At 45.9% G+C, this 20183-nt stretch overlaps 1 protein-coding gene across 1 annotated transcript in view; it reads right to left on the bottom strand.

Moving 5' to 3' along the window:
• The window catches only part of LOC129843035 (slit homolog 1 protein-like), a 133360-nt gene that overhangs the window by 42967 nt on the left and 70210 nt on the right, over window positions 1-20183 (bottom strand). Inside the window, exons 5-9 of the mRNA XM_055911763.1 lie at window positions 3829-3900; window positions 3633-3704; window positions 3413-3484; window positions 1089-1252; window positions 557-704 (exon numbers count right to left, since the gene is read on the bottom strand). Of these exons, the coding sequence (XP_055767738.1) occupies window positions 557-704; window positions 1089-1252; window positions 3413-3484; window positions 3633-3704; window positions 3829-3900 (528 nt within the window). The remainder of the gene's footprint in view (window positions 1-556; window positions 705-1088; window positions 1253-3412; window positions 3485-3632; window positions 3705-3828; window positions 3901-20183) is intronic.

Genomic DNA, 20183 nt, shown 5'->3' with positions numbered 1-20183 from the left:
ATTCTACGTGGTGTGGTTATTCTACATGGTATGGTTATTCCATATGGTGTAGTTATTATATATGGTGCAGTTATTCTATATGGTGCAGTTATTCTACATGGTGCTGTTATTCTGTATGGTGTGGTTATTCTATATGTGTGGTTTCTATTTGTGGTGTGGTTATTCTGTATGGTGTGGTTTATCTGTATGGTGTGGTTTATCTGTATGGTGTGTTTTATCTGTATGGTGTGGTTTATCTGTATGGTGTGTGATGTCTCAATGACCCTACTGTTTAGCTGTTTTTGTGATGCAGAATAGACATTGGTCTCAATGGGATTTCCTGCTTAAATAAAGGTTAAATTAATAAATCAAATAAATCAATACTAACACCTGTAAGTACATTGACCAGGTGTGGTGATGAGCATGAACTGACCATGTCGACTGTCTCAGATCTCGGTCATGGCTTCAAGGGGGTGAGCAGGTACGACAGTGAGGCCCTTGTATCTTATAAACCATTGTTATGGCTTTGTGGACTTGTTGACCGTGTGTGGTCATGCTGACCTCGTGCAGTACTCACATCTCGGTCATGGCTTCAGGCAGGTGAGCAGGTATGGCAGTGAGGCCCTTGCCTCTACAATCTACGATGTTGTTACTACAGGAACACATGGGAGGACAGGAGCCAGACGCCAGACTACACGGCTGAACAAACGCACTGTCACTCTGACCTGGAGAGAGAGAGAGAGAGAGAGTGAGAAAGACAAAGGGAGAGAGTGAGAGAAAAAGAGAGAGTTTAGAATGAGAGAGAGTGATTATTGTGTGATTATTAGTTGCTATGTAAATAGCAGGTGATTTCTGGACAGTAAATAAGTCATACCAAGGGAAAGACATGGCATAGAAACACTCCACACAAATTATAGTGCTGTATCTCAGCTGGTGAACTCTAACCTCTGTCTTACCTGAGCAGGTGACCTCTACAGGTAAACTCTACCCTCTGACCCCTGTCTTACCTGAGCAGGTGACCTCTACAGGTAAACTCTATCCTCTGACCCCTGCCTTACCTGAGCAGGTGACCTCTACAGGTAAACTCTATCCTCTGACCCCTGCCTTACCTGAGCAGGTGAACTCGTTCTTCTGCAGTTCAGCCAGGTTGAGTCCCCTGAGGGTTGGAGGGGAGCTGCACTGTGTGTACAGACCCAGGGTGGGCCTCTGTCTCAGCCAGGGAGACAACCAGGACAGGTGACAGTCACACCGCAGACTGTTAGAGTGGAGACGACTGGAGGGAGAGGACAAGGAAGGAGGAGGTTTATTGTCCAATGTACCAGGATGTCAAAGGAAATGTGTATTGTGCTTTCTCAACCCTCTGAAAAACACACAGAGGTTGGAGTAGAGGCTAACCACTAGGAGAGAGAGAGGAGGGGGATCACTTACCCATCTCTCACTGAGAGTCTCACTTCAAACCATCATCTGCACACACACACACACACACACTGTCTGAACCAGTTTCCTCCATACTGTTGTAACCCTATACTCTAACCCTAACTCTCAGCTTTAACAATGGAGGGGTTTCTATGTGTGTGTGTGTGTGTGTGGGGGTGTGTGTGTATGTGTGTGTGTGGGTGTGTGGGTGTGATTTTCAGGGGCTTAACAGTTTGATTTCCAGGGGCGTCTGTCTTTGGTTGGACAGTTTGTTGACAGGAGCTTGGTGCCTTGAAGTCCCAGCAAATCACCCACAACCCTTCTGTGGTGGGTGGAAGGGGACCACGTCTCCTTCGAATGGGACTTGGGGTTTGGGTCCCCCCCCAAGAGGCTGGGCCTCTTTCTGAGGCAGCGCTACATCTCTGATTGACTGGTTTATGGGTACAGAGGCATTCATACAAGATGTGTGTATTTGAAGTGTGTTTCTCACTAGTGGATGGCTCAGACACATTTTCGGTGAGGCATCTGACTCTGATTCCAAAGGTTGCATGTTCGAATCCAGCCATAGAAAGTTGTTCTTGATATTTTAGTTTTAAGCCCATCTCAAACCTTAAACATTCAGAGTTAATGCCCTTAAAGCTGCAATATGTCACTTCTTGGGTGACCCGACCAAATTCACATAGACATTGTTATTGAAACAAGTCCAAGAAGCAGTAGATATGCTCTATGTGCACTACTTCTATGCTTCCCGTGCTTAAATTACATGTTACGGTTTTGCTTCACAGCTGAAAATACAATATACTTGCTTATTTAAATCCCAAAATTAAATTAGGCAAACTTTTAGAATTTTAGCAGCCAGGAAATGGCGGAGCGATTTCTGCACAGTACATCTTTAAGAATTTGGAATTAATACCTGAACATAACCCTAACATTAAATATTCACAGTTAATACCTGAACATAACCCTTATCTTAAATATTCAGAGTTAATGCCGAAACTTAAACTTAAACACTGAGAGCTGGTAGGGTTGGCTATGTGTGGCCTGTCAGACTCAGAGTAGGATAGAGTTGCCCTTCTTCCACACTGATCTTAGGTCAGTTTTGTGTTTTCACCCTAATGGATACGATTCGGAAAGGGTGACCAAAGTCTGAATTCTTATAGCATCTCAGAGTAAGAGTACCGGTCTACAATTAGTTTTCCCTTTAAGATCATAATGAATTAGATCACATGGACAACGGGGACCTGATCCTAGATCTGCACCTGTAGGGGTATCTTCATCCTGATCTGTTTATACAATAACTGTGTCACTGAGTAGTAGTGTTGGGAAAAACCATAGTTGCATATCACAATATTATTCTTGACAATATATACAGTATATATACTTTGACTCCAAGTATCGATTTGTAAAAACCAGGTAATGTTAATTAGTGCTAGTCGGCTGTAGCTGCGCCAAAACTACTGGAAAGCACATGTTCTCCTGCTCTCTCGTCTCTCTGCAGCAGACGCATAGTGAGCGACATGTTCCCAGAAAGCACACACCCGTCTGCCCAACGTGAGCTCGATGTATACAGGGTACATTGGGAAGATGCCGTGTATACAGCGTTTGCTCATTGCCAAGACGTCTTACAGATGTATTTAGAGTGCCTAAACTCTACATTCTACAGTTCTACATTCTACAGTTCTATATCGTTGATGCGTCGGTCAGACATCAACATTCTATTCTGATGTCTCTCTGACATCTTCCCAGTGGGACAACATTCCCCAAACAACATATTCCCCACGCAATTTGATATGTCGGCCACCTAAGTGTCATGAGTTCCCTGGCAGTGCATGTTATCTGGGTTTGAACATCAAATCACAATCAAATTGCAGAATCGTGAGAATCGCAATAAATTCCCTCTAGAAGGGAGAGAATCGTAATACATATTGAATCGGCACCTATGTGTCATGACTTCCCTGGCAGTCCTACTGAGTAGTGTTGGATTGTGGGTAGTGTAGTTAAACGGAGAGGGACTCACAAGGTGCGTAGTTTGGGCATGTGGTTGAAGCTGGAGACTGGGATGCTGCTTATGTTGTTGTTGTTCAATGTGCTGCAGAGAGACAGAGACAGAGACAGAGACAGAGACAGAGACAGAGACAGAGACAGAGACAGGGAGAGGGAGAGGGAGAGGGAGAATATTAGTTGACATTCCTTAGGAGAAGAAAGCTGCACACAGACACAGTCTCTATAACACTTACAGAACCTCCAGGGTTCTCAGAGCGCGGAAGGCCCCCTCTTCGATGCACGTGATGTGGTTCTTATCCAGTTGACTGTAGACACAAAACACATATAATGGCTTCCATTAGTGTGTGTACGTGTGTGTGTGAGAGAGAGAGAGAGAGAGTGTGTGTGTGTGTGTGAGAGAGAGAGAGAGTGTGTGTCTGTGTCACTCACAGGTTCCTGATGTCCGTGGCCCCTCTGAAAGCTCTCCTGGGAATGGCTTGGATAGCATTCTCACTCAGGTCCCTGAGAAGGAATGACGGGAGGAGGGAGGGGGTGAGAGAGAGGGAGAAAAACATGGAAGAAAGAAGGAAAGACAATTTAAACAAAGTGTAGCTTTTCCAACGTGAAATCCATGTAGAAAGAAGAGCTATGAAAAGAAGAGGAGTGTAGAGCAGACAGTGTTGATCAGTGTAGAGCAGACAGTGTTGATCAGTGTAGAGCAGACAGTGTTGATCAGTGTAGATCAGACAGTGTTGATCAGTGTAGAGCAGACAGTGTTGATCAGTGCAGAGCAGACAGTGTTGATCAGTGTAGAGCAGACAGTGTTGATCAGTGTAGAGCAGACAGTGTTGATCAGTGTAGAGCAGACAGTGTTGATCAGTGTAGAGCAGACAGTGTTGATCAGTGTAGAGCAGACAGTGTTGATCAGTGTAGAGCAGACAGTGTTGATCAGTGTAGAGCAGACAGTGTTGATCAGTGTAGAGCAGACAGTGTTGATCAGTGTAGAGCAGACAGTGTTGATCAGTGTAGAGCAGACAGTGTTGATCAGTGTAGAGCAGACAGTGTTGATCAGTGTAGAGCAGACAGTGTTGATCAGTGTAGAGCAGACAGTGTTGATCAGTGTAGAGCAGACAGTGTTGATCAGTGTAGAGCAGACAGTGTTGATCAGTGTAGAGCAGCCAGTGTTGATCAGTGTAGAGCAGACAGTGTTGATCAGTATAGAGCAGACAGTGTTGATCAGTGTAGAGCAGACAGTGTTGATCAGTGTAGAGCAGACCGTGTAGATCAGTGTAGAGCAGACAGTGTTGATCAGTGTAGAGCAGACAGTGTTGATCAGTGTAGAGCAGACAGTGTTGATCGGTGTAGAGCTGACAGTGTTGATCGGTGTAGAGCAGACAGTGTTGATCAGTGTAGAGCAGACAGTGTTGATCAGTGTAGAGCAGACAGTGTTGATCAGTGTAGAGCAGACAGTGTTGATCAGTGTAGAGCAGACAGTGTTGATCAGTGCAGAGCAGACAGTGTTGATCAGTATAGAGCAGACAGTGTAGATCAGTGTAGAGCAGACAGTGTTGATCAGTGTAGAGCAGACAGTGTTGATCAGTGTAGAGCAGACAGTGTTGATCAGTGTAGAGCAGACAGTGTTGATCAGTATAGAGCAGACAGTGTTGATCAGTGTAGAGCATACAGTGTTGATCAGTGTAGAGCAGACAGTGTTGATCAGTGTAGAGCAGACAGTGTTGATCAGTGTAGAGCAGACAGTGTTGATCAGTGTAGAGCAGACAGTGTTGATCAGTGTAGAGCAGACAGTGTTGATCAGTGCAGAGCAGACAGTGTTGATCAGTATAGAGCAGACAGTGTTGATCAGTGTAGAGCAGACAGTGTTGATCAGTGTAGAGCAGACAGTGTTGATCAGTGTAGAGCAGACAGTGTTGATCAGTATAGAGCAGACAGTGTTGATCAGTGTAGAGCAGACAGTGTTGATCAGTGTAGAGCAGACAGTGTTGATCAGTGTAGAGCAGACAGTGTTGATCGGTGTAGAGCTGACAGTGTTGATCAGTGTAGAGCAGACAGTGTTGATCAGTGTAGAGCAGACAGTGTTGATCAGTGTAGAGCAGACAGTGTTGATCAGTGTAGAGCAGACAGTGTTGATCAGTGTAGAGCAGACAGTGTTGATTGGTGTAGAGCTGACAGTGTTGATCGGTGTAGAGCAGACAGTGTTGATCAGTGTAGAGCAGACAGTGTTGATCAGTGTAGAGCAGACAGTGTTGATCAGTGTAGAGCAGACAGTGTTGATCAGTGTAGAGCAGACAGTGTTGATCAGTGTAGAGCAGACAGTGTTGATCAGTGTAGAGCAGACAGTGTTGATCAGTGTAGAGCAGACAGTGTTGATCAGTGTAGAGCAGACAGTGTAGAGCAGACAGTGTTGATCAGTGTAGAGCAGACAGTGTTGATCAGTGTAGAGCAGACAGTGTTGATCAGTGTAGAGCAGACAGTGTAGAGCAGACAGTGTTGATCAGTATAGAGCAGACAGTGTTGATCAGTGTAGAGCAGACAGTGTTGATCAGTATAGAGCAGACAGTGTTGATCAGTGCAGAGCAGACAGTGTTGATCAGTGTAGAGCAGACAGTGTTGATCAGTGTAGAGCAGACAGTGTTGATCAGTGTAGAGCAGACAGTGTTGATCAGTGTAGAGCAGACAGTGTTGATCAGTGTAGAGTAGACAGTGTGGAGCAGACAGTGTTGATCAGTGTAGAGCAGACAGTGTTGATCAGTGTAGAGCAGACAGTGTTGATCAGTGTAGAGCAGACAGTGTTGATCAGTGTAGAGCAGACAGTGTTGATCAGTGTAGAGCAGACAGTGTTGATCAGTGTGGAGCAGACAGTATAGCGCAGACAGTGTTGATCAGTGTAGAGCAGACAGTGTTGATTAGTGTAGAGCAGACAGTGTTGATCAGTGTAGAGCAGACAGTGTTGATCAGTATAGAGCAGACAGTGTTGATCAGTGTAGAGCAGACAGTGTTGATCAGTGTAGAGCAGACAGGGTTGATCAGTGTGGAGCAGACAGTGTTGATTAGTGAAGAGCAGACAGTGTTGATCAGTGTAGAGCAGACAGTAAGGATCAGTGTAGAGCAGACAGTGATGATCAGTGTAGAGCAGACAGTGTTGATCAGTGTAGAGCAGACAGAGTTGATCAGTGTAGAGCAGAGAGTGTAGAGCAGACAGTGTTGATCAGTGTAGAGCAGACAGTCTTGATCAGTGTAGAGCAGACAGTGTAGAGCAGACAGTGTAGAGCAGACAGTGTTGATCAGTGTAGATCAGACAGTGTTGATCAGTGTAGAGCAGACAGTCTTGATCAGTGTAGAGCAGACAGTGTTGATCAGTGTAGAGCAGACAGTGTTGATCAGTGTAGAGCAGACAGTGTTGATCAGTGTAGAGCAGACAGTGTAGAGCAGACAGTGTTGATCAGTATAGAGCAGACAGTGTTGATCAGTGTAGAGCAGACAGTGTTGATCAGTATAGAGCAGACAGTGTTGATCAGTGCAGAGCAGACAGTGTTGATCAGTGTAGAGCAGACAGTGTTGATCAGTGTAGAGCAGACAGTGTTGATCAGTGTAGAGCAGACAGTGTTGATCAGTGTAGAGTAGACAGTGTGGAGCAGACAGTGTTGATCAGTGTAGAGCAGACAGTGTTGATCAGTGTAGAGCAGACAGTGTTGATCAGTGTAGAGCAGACAGTGTTGATCAGTGTAGAGCAGACAGTGTTGATCAGTGTGGAGCAGACAGTATAGCGCAGACAGTGTTGATCAGTGTAGAGCAGACAGTGTTGATCAGTGTAGAGCAGACAGTGTTGATTAGTGTAGAGCAGACAGTGTTGATCAGTGTAGAGCAGACAGTGTTGATCAGTATAGAGCAGACAGTGTTGATCAGTGTAGAGCAGACAGTGTTGATCAGTGTAGAGCAGACAGGGTTGATCAGTGTGGAGCAGACAGTGTTGATTAGTGAAGAGCAGACAGTGTTGATCAGTGTAGAGCAGACAGTAAGGATCAGTGTAGAGCAGACAGTGATGATCAGTGTAGAGCAGACAGTGTTGATCAGTGTAGAGCAGACAGAGTTGATCAGTGTAGAGCAGAGAGTGTAGAGCAGACAGTGTTGATCAGTGTAGAGCAGACAGTCTTGATCAGTGTAGAGCAGACAGTGTAGAGCAGACAGTGTAGAGCAGACAGTGTTGATCAGTGTAGATCAGACAGTGTTGATCAGTGTAGAGCAGACAGTCTTGATCAGTGTAGAGCAGACAGTGTTGATCAGTGTAGAGCAGACAGTGTTGATCAGTGTAGAGCAGACAGTGTTGATCAGTGTAGAGCAGACAGTGTAGAGCAGACAGTGTTGATCGGTGTAGAGCAGACAGTGTTGATCAGTGTAGAGCAGACAGTGTTGATCAGTGTAGAGCAGACAGTGTTGATCAGTGTAGAGCAGACAGTGTAGAGCAGACAGTGTTGATCGGTGTAGAGCAGACAGTGTTGATCAGTGTAGAGCAGACAGTGTTGATCAGTGTAGAGCAGACAGTGTTGATCAGTGTAGAGCAGACAGTGTAGAGCAGACAGTGTAGAGCAGACAGTGTTGATCGGTGTAGAGCAGACAGTGTTGATCGGTGTAGAGCAGACAGTGTTGATCAGTGTAGAGCAGACAGTGTTGATCAGTGTAGAGCAGACAGTGTTGATCAGTGTAGAGCAGACAGTGTAGATCAGTGTAGAGCAGACAGTGTAGAGCAGACAGTGTTGATCAGTGTAGAACAGACAGTGTTTATCAGTGTAGAGCAGACAGTGTTGATCAGTGTAGAGCAGACAGTGTTGATCAGTGTAGAGCAGACAGTGTAGAGCAGACAGTGTTGATCAGTGTAGAGCAGACAGTGTTGATCAGTGTGGAGCAGACAGTGTTGATCAGTGTAGAGCAGACAGTGTTGATCAGTGTAGAGCAGACAGTGTTGATCAGTGTGGAGCAGACAGTGTTGATCAGTGTAGAGCAGACAGTGTTGATCAGTGTAGAGCAGACAGTGTTGATCAGTGTAGAGCAGACAGTGTTGATCAGTGTAGAGCAGACAGTGTTGATCAGTGTAGAGCAGACAGTGTAGATCAGTGTAGAGCAGACAGTGTAGAGCAGACAGTGTTGATCAGTGTAGAACAGACAGTGTTTATCAGTGTAGAGCAGACAGTGTTGATCAGTGTAGAGCAGACAGTGTTGATCAGTATAGAGCAGACAGTGTTGATCAGTGTAGAGCAGACAGTGTTGATCAGTGTAGAGCAGACAGGGTTGATCAGTGTGGAGCAGACAGTGTTGATTAGTGAAGAGCAGACAGTGTTGATCAGTGTAGAGCAGACAGTAAGGATCAGTGTAGAGCAGACAGTGATGATCAGTGTAGAGCAGACAGTGTTGATCAGTGTAGAGCAGACAGAGTTGATCAGTGTAGAGCAGAGAGTGTAGAGCAGACAGTGTTGATCAGTGTAGAGCAGACAGTCTTGATCAGTGTAGAGCAGACAGTGTAGAGCAGACAGTGTAGAGCAGACAGTGTTGATCAGTGTAGATCAGACAGTGTTGATCAGTGTAGAGCAGACAGTCTTGATCAGTGTAGAGCAGACAGTGTTGATCAGTGTAGAGCAGACAGTGTTGATCAGTGTAGAGCAGACAGTGTTGATCAGTGTAGAGCAGACAGTGTAGAGCAGACAGTGTTGATCGGTGTAGAGCAGACAGTGTTGATCAGTGTAGAGCAGACAGTGTTGATCAGTGTAGAGCAGACAGTGTAGAGCAGACAGTGTTGATCGGTGTAGAGCAGACAGTGTTGATCAGTGTAGAGCAGACAGTGTTGATCAGTGTAGAGCAGACAGTGTTGATCAGTGTAGAGCAGACAGTGTAGAGCAGACAGTGTAGAGCAGTGTAGAGCAGACAGTGTTGATCAGTGTGGAGCAGACAGTGTTGATCAGTGTAGAGCAGACAGTGTTGATCAGTGTAGAGCAGACAGTGTTGATCAGTGCAGAGCAGACAGTGTTGATCAGTGTAGAGCAGACAGTGTTGATCAGTGTAGAGCAGACAGTGTTGATCAGTGTAGATCAGACAGTGTTGATCAGTGTAGAGCAGACAGTGTTGATCAGTGCAGAGCAGACAGTGTTGATCAGTGTAGAGCAGACAGTGTTGATCAGTGTAGAGCAGACAGTGTTGATCAGTGTAGAGCAGACAGTGTTGATCAGTGTAGAGCAGACAGTGTTGATCAGTGCAGAGCAGACAGTGTTGATCAGTGTAGAGCAGACAGTGTTGATCAGTGTAGAGCAGACAGTGTTGATCAGTGTAGAGCAGACAGTGTTGATCAGTGTAGAGCAGACAGTGTTGATCAGTGTAGAGCAGAAAGTGTTGATCAGTGTAGAGCAGACAGTGTTGATCAGTGTAGAGCAGACAGTGTTGATCAGTGTAGAGCAGACAGTGTTGATCAGTGTAGAGCAGACAGTGTTGATCAGTGTAGAGCAGACAGTGTTGATCAGTGTAGAGCAGACAGTGTTGATCAGTGTAGAGCAGACAGTGTTGATCAGTGTAGAGCAGCCAGTGTTGATCAGTGTAGAGCAGACAGTGTTGATCAGTATAGAGCAGACAGTGTTGATCAGTGTAGAGCAGACAGTGTTGATCAGTGTAGAGCAGACCGTGTAGATCAGTGTAGAGCAGACAGTGTTGATCAGTGTAGAGCAGACAGTGTTGATCGGTGTAGAGCAGACAGTGTTGATCGGTGTAGAGCTGACAGTGTTGATCGGTGTAGAGCAGACAGTGTTGATCAGTGTAGAGCAGACAGTGTTGATCAGTGTAGAGCAGACAGTGTTGATCAGTGTAGAGCAGACAGTGTTGATCAGTGTAGAGCAGACAGTGTTGATCAGTGCAGAGCAGACAGTGTTGATCAGTATAGAGCAGACAGTGTAGATCAGTGTAGAGCAGACAGTGTTGATCAGTGTAGAGCAGACAGTGTTGATCAGTGTAGAGCAGACAGTGTTGATCAGTATAGAGCAGACAGTGTTGATCAGTGTAGAGCATACAGTGTTGATCAGTGTAGAGCAGACAGTGTTGATCAGTGTAGAGCAGACAGTGTTGATCAGTGTAGAGCAGACAGTGTTGATCAGTGTAGAGCAGACAGTGTTGATCAGTGTAGAGCAGACAGTGTTGATCAGTGCAGAGCAGACAGTGTTGATCAGTATAGAGCAGACAGTGTTGATCAGTGTAGAGCAGACAGTGTTGATCAGTGTAGAGCAGACAGTGTTGATCAGTGTAGAGCAGATAGTGTTGATCAGTATAGAGCAGACAGTGTTGATCAGTGTAGAGCAGACAGTGTTGATCAGTGTAGAGCAGACAGTGTTGATCAGTGTAGAGCAGACAGTGTTGATCGGTGTAGAGCTGACAGTGTTGATCAGTGTAGAGCAGACAGTGTTGATCAGTGTAGAGCAGACAGTGTTGATCAGTGTAGAGCAGACAGTGTTGATCAGTGTAGAGCAGACAGTGTTGATCAGTGTAGAGCAGACAGTGTTGATTGGTGTAGAGCTGACAGTGTTGATCGGTGTAGAGCAGACAGTGTTGATCAGTGTAGAGCAGACAGTGTTGATCAGTGTAGAGCAGACAGTGTTGATCAGTGTAGAGCAGACAGTGTTGATCAGTGTAGAGCAGACAGTGTTGATCAGTGTAGAGCAGACAGTGTTGATCAGTGTAGAGCAGACAGTGTTGATCAGTGTAGAGCAGACAGTGTTGATCAGTGTAGAGCAGACAGTGTAGAGCAGACAGTGTTGATCAGTGTAGAGCAGACAGTGTTGATCAGTGTAGAGCAGACAATGTAGAGCAGACAGTGTTGATCAGTATAGAGCAGACAGTGTTGATCAGTGTAGAGCAGACAGTGTTGATCAGTATAGAGCAGACAGTGTTGATCAGTGCAGAGCAGACAGTGTTGATCAGTGTAGAGCAGACAGTGTTGATCAGTGTAGAGCAGACAGTGTTGATCAGTGTAGAGCAGACAGTGTTGATCAGTGTAGAGCAGACAGTGTTGATCAGTGTAGAGTAGACAGTGTGGAGCAGACAGTGTTGATCAGTGTAGAGCAGACAGTGTTGATCAGTGTAGAGCAGACAGTGTTGATCAGTGTAGAGCAGACAGTGTTGATCAGTGTAGAGCAGACAGTGTTGATCAGTGTGGAGCAGACAGTATAGCGCAGACAGTGTTGATCAGTGTAGAGCAGACAGTGTTGATCAGTGTAGAGCAGACAGTGTTGATTGGTGTAGAGCTGACAGTGTTGATCGGTGTAGAGCAGACAGTGTTGATCAGTGTAGAGCAGACAGTGTTGATCAGTGTAGAGCAGACAGTGTTGATCAGTGTAGAGCAGACAGTGTTGATCAGTGTAGAGCAGACAGTGTTGATCAGTGTAGAGCAGACAGTGTTGATCAGTGTAGAGCAGACAGTGTTGATCAGTGTAGAGCAGACAGTGTTGATCAGTGTAGAGCAGACAGTGTAGAGCAGACAGTGTTGATCAGTGTAGAGCAGACAGTGTTGATCAGTGTAGAGCAGACAGTGTTGATCAGTGTAGAGCAGACAATGTAGAGCAGACAGTGTTGATCAGTATAGAGCAGACAGTGTTGATCAGTGTAGAGCAGACAGTGTTGATCAGTATAGAGCAGACAGTGTTGATCAGTGCAGAGCAGACAGTGTTGATCAGTGTAGAGCAGACAGTGTTGATCAGTGTAGAGCAGACAGTGTTGATCAGTGTAGAGCAGACAGTGTTGATCAGTGTAGAGCAGACAGTGTTGATCAGTGTAGAGTAGACAGTGTGGAGCAGACAGTGTTGATCAGTGTAGAGCAGACAGTGTTGATCAGTGTAGAGCAGACAGTGTTGATCAGTGTAGAGCAGACAGTGTTGATCAGTGTAGAGCAGACAGTGTTGATCAGTGTGGAGCAGACAGTATAGCGCAGACAGTGTTGATCAGTGTAGAGCAGACAGTGTTGATCAGTGTAGAGCAGACAGTGTTGATTAGTGTAGAGCAGACAGTGTTGATCAGTGTAGAGCAGACAGTGTTGATCAGTATAGAGCAGACAGTGTTGATCAGTGTAGAGCAGACAGTGTTGATCAGTGTAGAGCAGACAGGGTTGATCAGTGTGGAGCAGACAGTGTTGATTAGTGAAGAGCAGACAGTGTTGATCAGTGTAGAGCAGACAGTAAGGATCAGTGTAGAGCAGACAGTGATGATCAGTGTAGAGCAGACAGTGTTGATCAGTGTAGAGCAGACAGAGTTGATCAGTGTAGAGCAGAGAGTGTAGAGCAGACAGTGTTGATCAGTGTAGAGCAGACAGTCTTGATCAGTGTAGAGCAGACAGTGTAGAGCAGACAGTGTAGAGCAGACAGTGTTGATCAGTGTAGATCAGACAGTGTTGATCAGTGTAGAGCAGACAGTCTTGATCAGTGTAGAGCAGACAGTGTTGATCAGTGTAGAGCAGACAGTGTTGATCAGTGTAGAGCAGACAGTGTTGATCAGTGTAGAGCAGACAGTGTAGAGCAGACAGTGTTGATCGGTGTAGAGCAGACAGTGTTGATCAGTGTAGAGCAGACAGTGTTGATCAGTGTAGAGCAGACAGTGTTGATCAGTGTAGAGCAGACAGTGTTGATCAGTGTAGAGCAGACAGTGTAGAGCAGACAGTGTAGAGCAGACAGTGTTGATCGGTGTAGAGCAGACAGTGTTGATCGGTGTAGAGCAGACAGTGTTGATCAGTGTAGAGCAGACAGTGTTGATCAGTGTAGAGCAGACAGTGTTGATCAGTGTAGAGCAGACAGTGTAGATCAGTGTAGAGCAGACAGTGTAGAGCAGACAGTGTTGATCAGTGTAGAACAGACAGTGTTTATCAGTGTAGAGCAGACAGTGTTGATCAGTGTAGAGCAGACAGTGTTGATCAGTGTAGAGCAGACAGTGTAGAGCAGACAGTGTTGATCAGTGTAGAGCAGACAGTGTTGATCAGTGTGGAGCAGACAGTGTTGATCAGTGTAGAGCAGACAGTGTTGATCAGTGTAGAGCAGACAGTGTTGATCAGTGTGGAGCAGACAGTGTTGATCAGTGTAGAGCAGACAGTGTTGATCAGTGTAGAGCAGACAGTGTTGATCAGTGTAGAGCAGACAGTGTTGATCAGTGTAGAGCAGACAGTGTAGATCAGTGTAGAGCAGACAGTGTAGAGCAGACAGTGTTGATCAGTGTAGAACAGACAGTGTTTATCAGTGTAGAGCAGACAGTGTTGATTAGTGTAGAGCAGACAGTGTTGATCAGTGTAGAGCAGACAGTGTTGATCAGTATAGAGCAGACAGTGTTGATCAGTGTAGAGCAGACAGTGTTGATCAGTGTAGAGCAGACAGGGTTGATCAGTGTGGAGCAGACAGTGTTGATTAGTGAAGAGCAGACAGTGTTGATCAGTGTAGAGCAGACAGTAAGGATCAGTGTAGAGCAGACAGTGATGATCAGTGTAGAGCAGACAGTGTTGATCAGTGTAGAGCAGACAGAGTTGATCAGTGTAGAGCAGAGAGTGTAGAGCAGACAGTGTTGATCAGTGTAGAGCAGACAGTCTTGATCAGTGTAGAGCAGACAGTGTAGAGCAGACAGTGTAGAGCAGACAGTGTTGATCAGTGTAGATCAGACAGTGTTGATCAGTGTAGAGCAGACAGTCTTGATCAGTGTAGAGCAGACAGTGTTGATCAGTGTAGAGCAGACAGTGTTGATCAGTGTAGAGCAGACAGTGTTGATCAGTGTAGAGCAGACAGTGTAGAGCAGACAGTGTTGATCGGTGTAGAGCAGACAGTGTTGATCAGTGTAGAGCAGACAGTGTTGATCAGTGTAGAGCAGACAGTGTAGAGCAGACAGTGTTGATCGGTGTAGAGCAGACAGTGTTGATCAGTGTAGAGCAGACAGTGTTGATCAGTGTAGAGCAGACAGTGTTGATCAGTGTAGAGCAGACAGTGTAGAGCAGACAGTGTAGAGCAGTGTAGAGCAGACAGTGTTGATCAGTGTGGAGCAGACAGTGTTGATCAGTGTAGAGCAGACAGTGTTGATCAGTGTAGAGCAGACAGTGTTGATCAGTGTGGAGCAGACAGTGTTGATCAGTGTAGAGCAGACAGTGTTGATCAGTGTAGAGCAGACAGTGTTGATCAGTGTAGAGCAGACAGTGTTGATCAGTGTAGAGCAGACAGTGTAGATCAGTGTAGAGCAGACAGTGTAGAGCAGACAGTGTTGATCAGTGTAGAACAGACAGTGTTTATCAGTGTAGAGCAGACAGTGTTGATCAGTGTAGAGCAGACAGTGTTGATCAGCGTAGAGCAGACAGTGTAGAGCAGACAGTGTTGATCAGTGTAGAGCAGACAGTGTTGATCAGTGTGGAGCAGACAGTGTTGATCAGTGTAGAGCAGACAGTGTTGATCAGTGTAGAGCAGACAGTGTTGATCAGTGTGGAGCAGACAGTGTTGATCAGTGTAGAGCAGACAGTGTTGATCAGTGTAGAGCAGACAGTGTTGATCAGTGTAGAGCAGACAGTGTTGATCAGTGTAGAGCAGACAGTGTTGATCAGTGTAGAGCAGACAGAGTTGATCAGTGTAGAGCAGACAGTGTTGATCAGTGTAGAGCAGACAGTGTTGATCAGTGTAGAGCAGACAGTCTTGATCAGTGTAGAGCAGACAGTGTAGAGCAGACAGTGTTGATCAGTGTAGAGCAGACAGTGTTGATCAGTGTAGAGCAGACAGTCTTGATCAGTGTAGAGCTGACAGTATAGAGCAGACAGTGTGGAGCAGACAGTGTTGATCAGTGTAGAGCAGACAGTGTTGATCAGTGTAGAGCAGACGGTGTTGATTAGTGTAGAGCAGACAGTGTTGATCAGACAGTGTAGAGCAGACAGTGTTGATTAGTGTAGAGCAGACAGTGTGGAGCAGACAGTGTAGAGCAGACATTGTAGAGCAGACAGTGTAGAGCAGACAGAGTGGAGCAGACAGTGTAGAGTAGACAGTGTAGAGCAGACAGTGTAGAGCAGACAGTGTAGAGCTGACAGTGTAGAGCAGACAGTGTAGAGCAGACAGTGTAGAGCAGACAGTGTGGAGCAGACAGTGTTGATCTGTGCGGAACAAACAGTTGAGTAATTGGTGGCTGTGTTTCCACCCAGAGACCAGTCTTATCTGCTCTATCGCACTCTGTTTGGTCATGTAAAGTACACACACAGACCAGGAACTAGGGACTGGGCCCCTGGCTCTCTCTCTCTTCCTCTGTCTCCCTCTCTATCGCTCACTCACTTCTCCTTGTTCTCTCTCTTTCTATTTTCATCTCTTTCAGTCTACCACTCCTCTCTCCATCCCTCCGTCTCTCTCCCTCTTCTCTCTCTGTCTGTTCCACAACATTACCACTCCTCTCTCCATCCCTCCGTCTCCCTCCCTCTTCTCTGTCTGTTCCACAACATTACCACTAGGTCTCCATCATGATGTTATCTTAATGTGTTCCCCCGGCCCTGGGGCCTAGATGCCGGCAGGAAGCCTGGGCCCGCGGTGACTGAGCCACCCCAGGGAGGGCCTACTACAGCCTGGGTATACTCTGGCACTCTTCCATTTGCCGTGGAGAGGGGAACCACAGGCTTGTCTATGTTTGTTTGTCTGTGTGTGTGTGTGTGTGTGTGTGTGTACCCAGGTGCATGTGCGTTCAGCCCACAGAGACTATCAGAGCAGCCAACAGAGACCATCAGAGCAGCCCACAGAGACCATCAGAGCAGCCCACAGAGACCATCAGAGCAGCCCACAGAGACCATCAGAGCAGCCCACAGAGACCATCAGAGCAGCCCGCAGAGACCATCAGAGCAGCCCACAGAGACCATCAGAGCAGCCCACAGAGACCATCAGAGCAGCCCACAGAGACCATCAGAGCAGCCAACAGAGACCATCAGAGCAGCCCGCAGAGACCATCAGAGCAGCCCGCAGAGACCATCAGAGCAGCCCACAGAGACCATCAGAGCAGCCCACAGAGACCATCAGAGCAGCCCGCAGAGACCATCAGAGCAGCCCACAGAGACTATCAGAGCAGCCCACAGAGACGATCAGAGCAGCCCACAGAGACGATCAGAGCAGCCCACAGAGACGATCAGAGCAGCCCACAGAGATCATCAGAGCAGCCCACAGAGACGATCAGAGCAGCCCACAGAGACTATCAGAGTAGCCCACAGAGACTATCAGAATAGCCCTCAGAGGGTGATAGATTGAAAGATGGGAATGTAGAGGGTGATAGATTGAAGGAGGGGAATGTAGAGGTTGATAGATTGAGAGAGGGGAGTGTAGAGGGTGATAGATTGAGAGAGGGGAGTGTAGAGGGTGATAGATTGAAGGAGGGGAATGTAGAGGGTGATAGATTGAAGGAGGGGAGTGTAGAGGGTGATAGATTTAGAGAGGGGAGTGTAGAGGGTGATAGATTGAAGGAGGGGAGTGTAGAGGGTGATAGATTGAGAGAGGGGAGTGTAGAGGGTGATAGATTGAAGGAGGGGAATGTAGAGGGTGATAGATTGAAGGAGGGGAATGTAGAGGGTGATAGATTGAAGGAGGGGAGTGTAGAGGGTGATAGATTGAAAGATGGGAATGTAGAGGGTGATAGATTGAAGGAGGGGAATGTAGAGGGTGATAGATTGAGAGAGGGGAGTGTAGAGGGTGATAGATTGAGAGAGGGGAGTGTAGAGGGTGATAGATTGAAGGAGGGGAATGTAGAGGGTGATAGATTGAAGGAGGGGAATGTAGAGGGTGATAGATTGAGAGAGGGGAGTGTAGAGGGTGATAGATTGAAGGAGGGGAATGTAGAGGGTGATAGATTGAGAGAGGGGAGTGTAGAGGGTGATAGATTGAGAGAGGGGAGTGTAGAGGGTGATAGATTGAAGGAGGGGAGTGTAGAGGGTGATAGATTGAAGGAGGGGAATGTAGAGGGTGATAGATTGAGAGAGGGGAGTGTAGAGGGTGATAGATTGAAGGAGGGGAGTGTAGAGGGTGATAGATTGAAGGAGGGGAGTGTAGAGGGTGATAGATTGAGAGAGGGGAGTGTAGAGGGTGATAGATTGAGAGAGGGGAGTGTAGAGGGTGATAGATTGAGAGAGGGGAGTGTAGAGGGTGATAGATTGAGAGAGGGGAGTGTAGAGGGTGATAGATTGAGAGAGGGGAGTGTAGAGGGTGATAGATTGAGAGAGGGGAGTGTAGAGGGTGATAGATTGAGAGAGGGGAATGTAGAGGGTGATAGATTGAGGGAACATGAAAAGAGAATGATGGATATAGTAGAAGAGTGGAATGGAGTGAGTAAAAGTGAGGGATGGATATAGAGAAGGAAAGAGGAACACTGCTAGATGGATAATGGGTGAAAGGGATGGATAGAGTGTATGAGAGAGAGAGAGAGAGAAAGTGTGAGAGAAGGATGGATAAAGTGAGAGACGGAGTGGAGTGGGTGAGAGATTGGTTGCGATCACACGCACAGTTTTTCTGCTCCATTTCAGATTGAGGTCAGAGTCAGTGAACCAACACATAGACAGACACACAGCAGGGAGTCGAGAGAGAGAGAGAGAGAGAGAGAGAGAGGCAGATATGGGAATTTGAGAGAGAAAGAGAGAGAGGGGCAGATATGGGAGTTTGAGAGAGAGAGAGATGTGAGGATTGGAGGGTGAGAAAGGGGGTGAGAGATGGAGAGGGTGTAAATGGATTTTGGGGAGAGATATAGAACATGAATGTATGGATCTGAGGTCAAATGTTTGTTTGCTTTCTCTCCCCCTCCCTCATCTCTCCCTCCCTCATCTCTACCTGATCATCTCTCTCTCATCTCTACCTGATCATCTCTCTCTCATCTCTCTCCCTACCCCATCTCTACCTGATCATCTCTCTCCCTCACCCATCTCTACCTGATCATCTCCCTCATCTCTACCTGATCATCTCTCTCTCAATCCAATGGCTTTATTGGCATGGGAAACGTGTGTTTACGTTGCCAAAGCAAGTGAAATAGATAATAGACAAAAGTGAAATAAACAATAGAAAATTAACAGTAAACATTACACACACAAAGGTTCCAAAATAATAAAGACATTTCAAATGTCATATTATGTCTATATACAGTGTTGGTACAAAAGGGAAAATAAATAAACATAAATATGGGTTGTATTTTCAATGGTGTTTGTTCTTCACTGGTTGCCCTTTTCTTGTGGCAACAGGTCACAAATCTTGCTGCTGTGATGCACACTGTGGTATTTCACCCAATAGATATGGGAATTTATCAAAATTGGGTTTGTTTTCTAATTCTTTATGGATCTGTCTAATCTGAGGGAAATATGTGTCTCTAATATGGTCATACATTTGGCAGGAAGTTAGGAAGTGCAGTTCCTGTTTCCACCTCATTTTGTGGGCAGTGTGCACATAGCCTGTCTTCTCGAGAGCCAGGTCTGCCTACGGTGGCCTTTCTCAATAGCAAGGCTATGAGTCTGTACATAGTCAAAGCTTTCCTTGAGTTTGAGTCAGTCATGGTGGTCAGGTATTCTGCCGCCGTGTACTCTCTGTTTAGGGCCAAATAGCATTCTAGTTTGCTCAGTTTTTTTGTTAATTCTTTCCAATGTGTCAAGTAATTATCTTTTTGTTTTCTCATGATTTGGTTGGGTCTAATTGTGTTGTTGTCCTGGGACACTGTGGGGTGTGTTTGTGAACAGAGCTCCAGGACCAGCTTGCTAAGGGGACTCTTCTCCAGGTTCATCTCTCTGTAGGTGATGGCTTTGTTATGGAAGGTTTGGGAATCGCTTCCTTTCAGGTGGTTGTAGAATTTAACGTCTCTTTTCCGGATTTTGATCATTAGAGGGTATCGGCCTAATTCTGCCCCGCATGCATTATTTGGTGTTTAACGTTGAACACAGACAAGATTTTAGCAGAATTGTGCATTTTGTGAATTCTTGGTTGGTGAGCGGACCCCAGACCTCACAAGCATAAAGGGCAATGGCTTCTATAACTGATTCAAGTATTTTTAGCCAGATCCTAATTGGTCTCTCTCCATCTGTGTCTCTCTCTCTCTCTCTCTCTCTCTCTCTCAATTCAATTCAATTCAATTCAATTCAAGGGGCTTTATTGGCATGGGAAACATGTGTTAACATTGCCAAAGCAAGTGAGGTAGATATTATACAAAAGTGAAATAAACAATACAAATTAACAGTAAACATTACACATACAGAAGTTTCAAAACAATAAAGACATTACAAATGTTATATTATATATAGAGAGTGTTGTAACAATGTACAAATGGTTAAAGCACACAAGTTAAAATAAATAAGCATAAATATGGGTTGTATTTACAATGGTGTTTGTTCTTCACTGGTTGCCCTTTTCTTGTGGCAACAGGTCACAAATCTTGCTGCTGTGATGGCACACTGTGGAATTTCTCCCAGTAGATATGGGAGTTTATCAAAATTGGATTTGTTTTCAAATTCTTTGTGGATCTGTGTAATCTGAGGGAAATATGTCTCTCTAATATGGTCATACATTGGGCAGGAGGTTAGGAAGTGCAGCTCAGTTTCCACCTCATTTTGTGGGCAGTGAGCACATAGCCTGTCTTCTCTTGAGAGCCATGTCTGCCTACGGCGGCCTTTCTCAATAGCAAGGCTATGCTCACTGAGTCTGTACATAGTCAAAGCTTTCCTTAAGTTTGGGTCAGTCACAGTGGTCAGGTATTCTGCCACTGTGTACTCTCTGTTTAGGGCCAAATAGCATTCTAGTTTGCTCTGTTTTTTTGTTAATTCT

Source organism: Salvelinus fontinalis, unplaced genomic scaffold (assembly GCF_029448725.1).
Source record: "Salvelinus fontinalis isolate EN_2023a unplaced genomic scaffold, ASM2944872v1 scaffold_0090, whole genome shotgun sequence".
NCBI classification, from domain to species: Eukaryota; Metazoa; Chordata; class Actinopteri; order Salmoniformes; family Salmonidae; genus Salvelinus; species Salvelinus fontinalis.
Note: the sequence above shows the minus strand (reverse complement) of the source record. Positions and strands in the feature narration are given on the sequence as shown.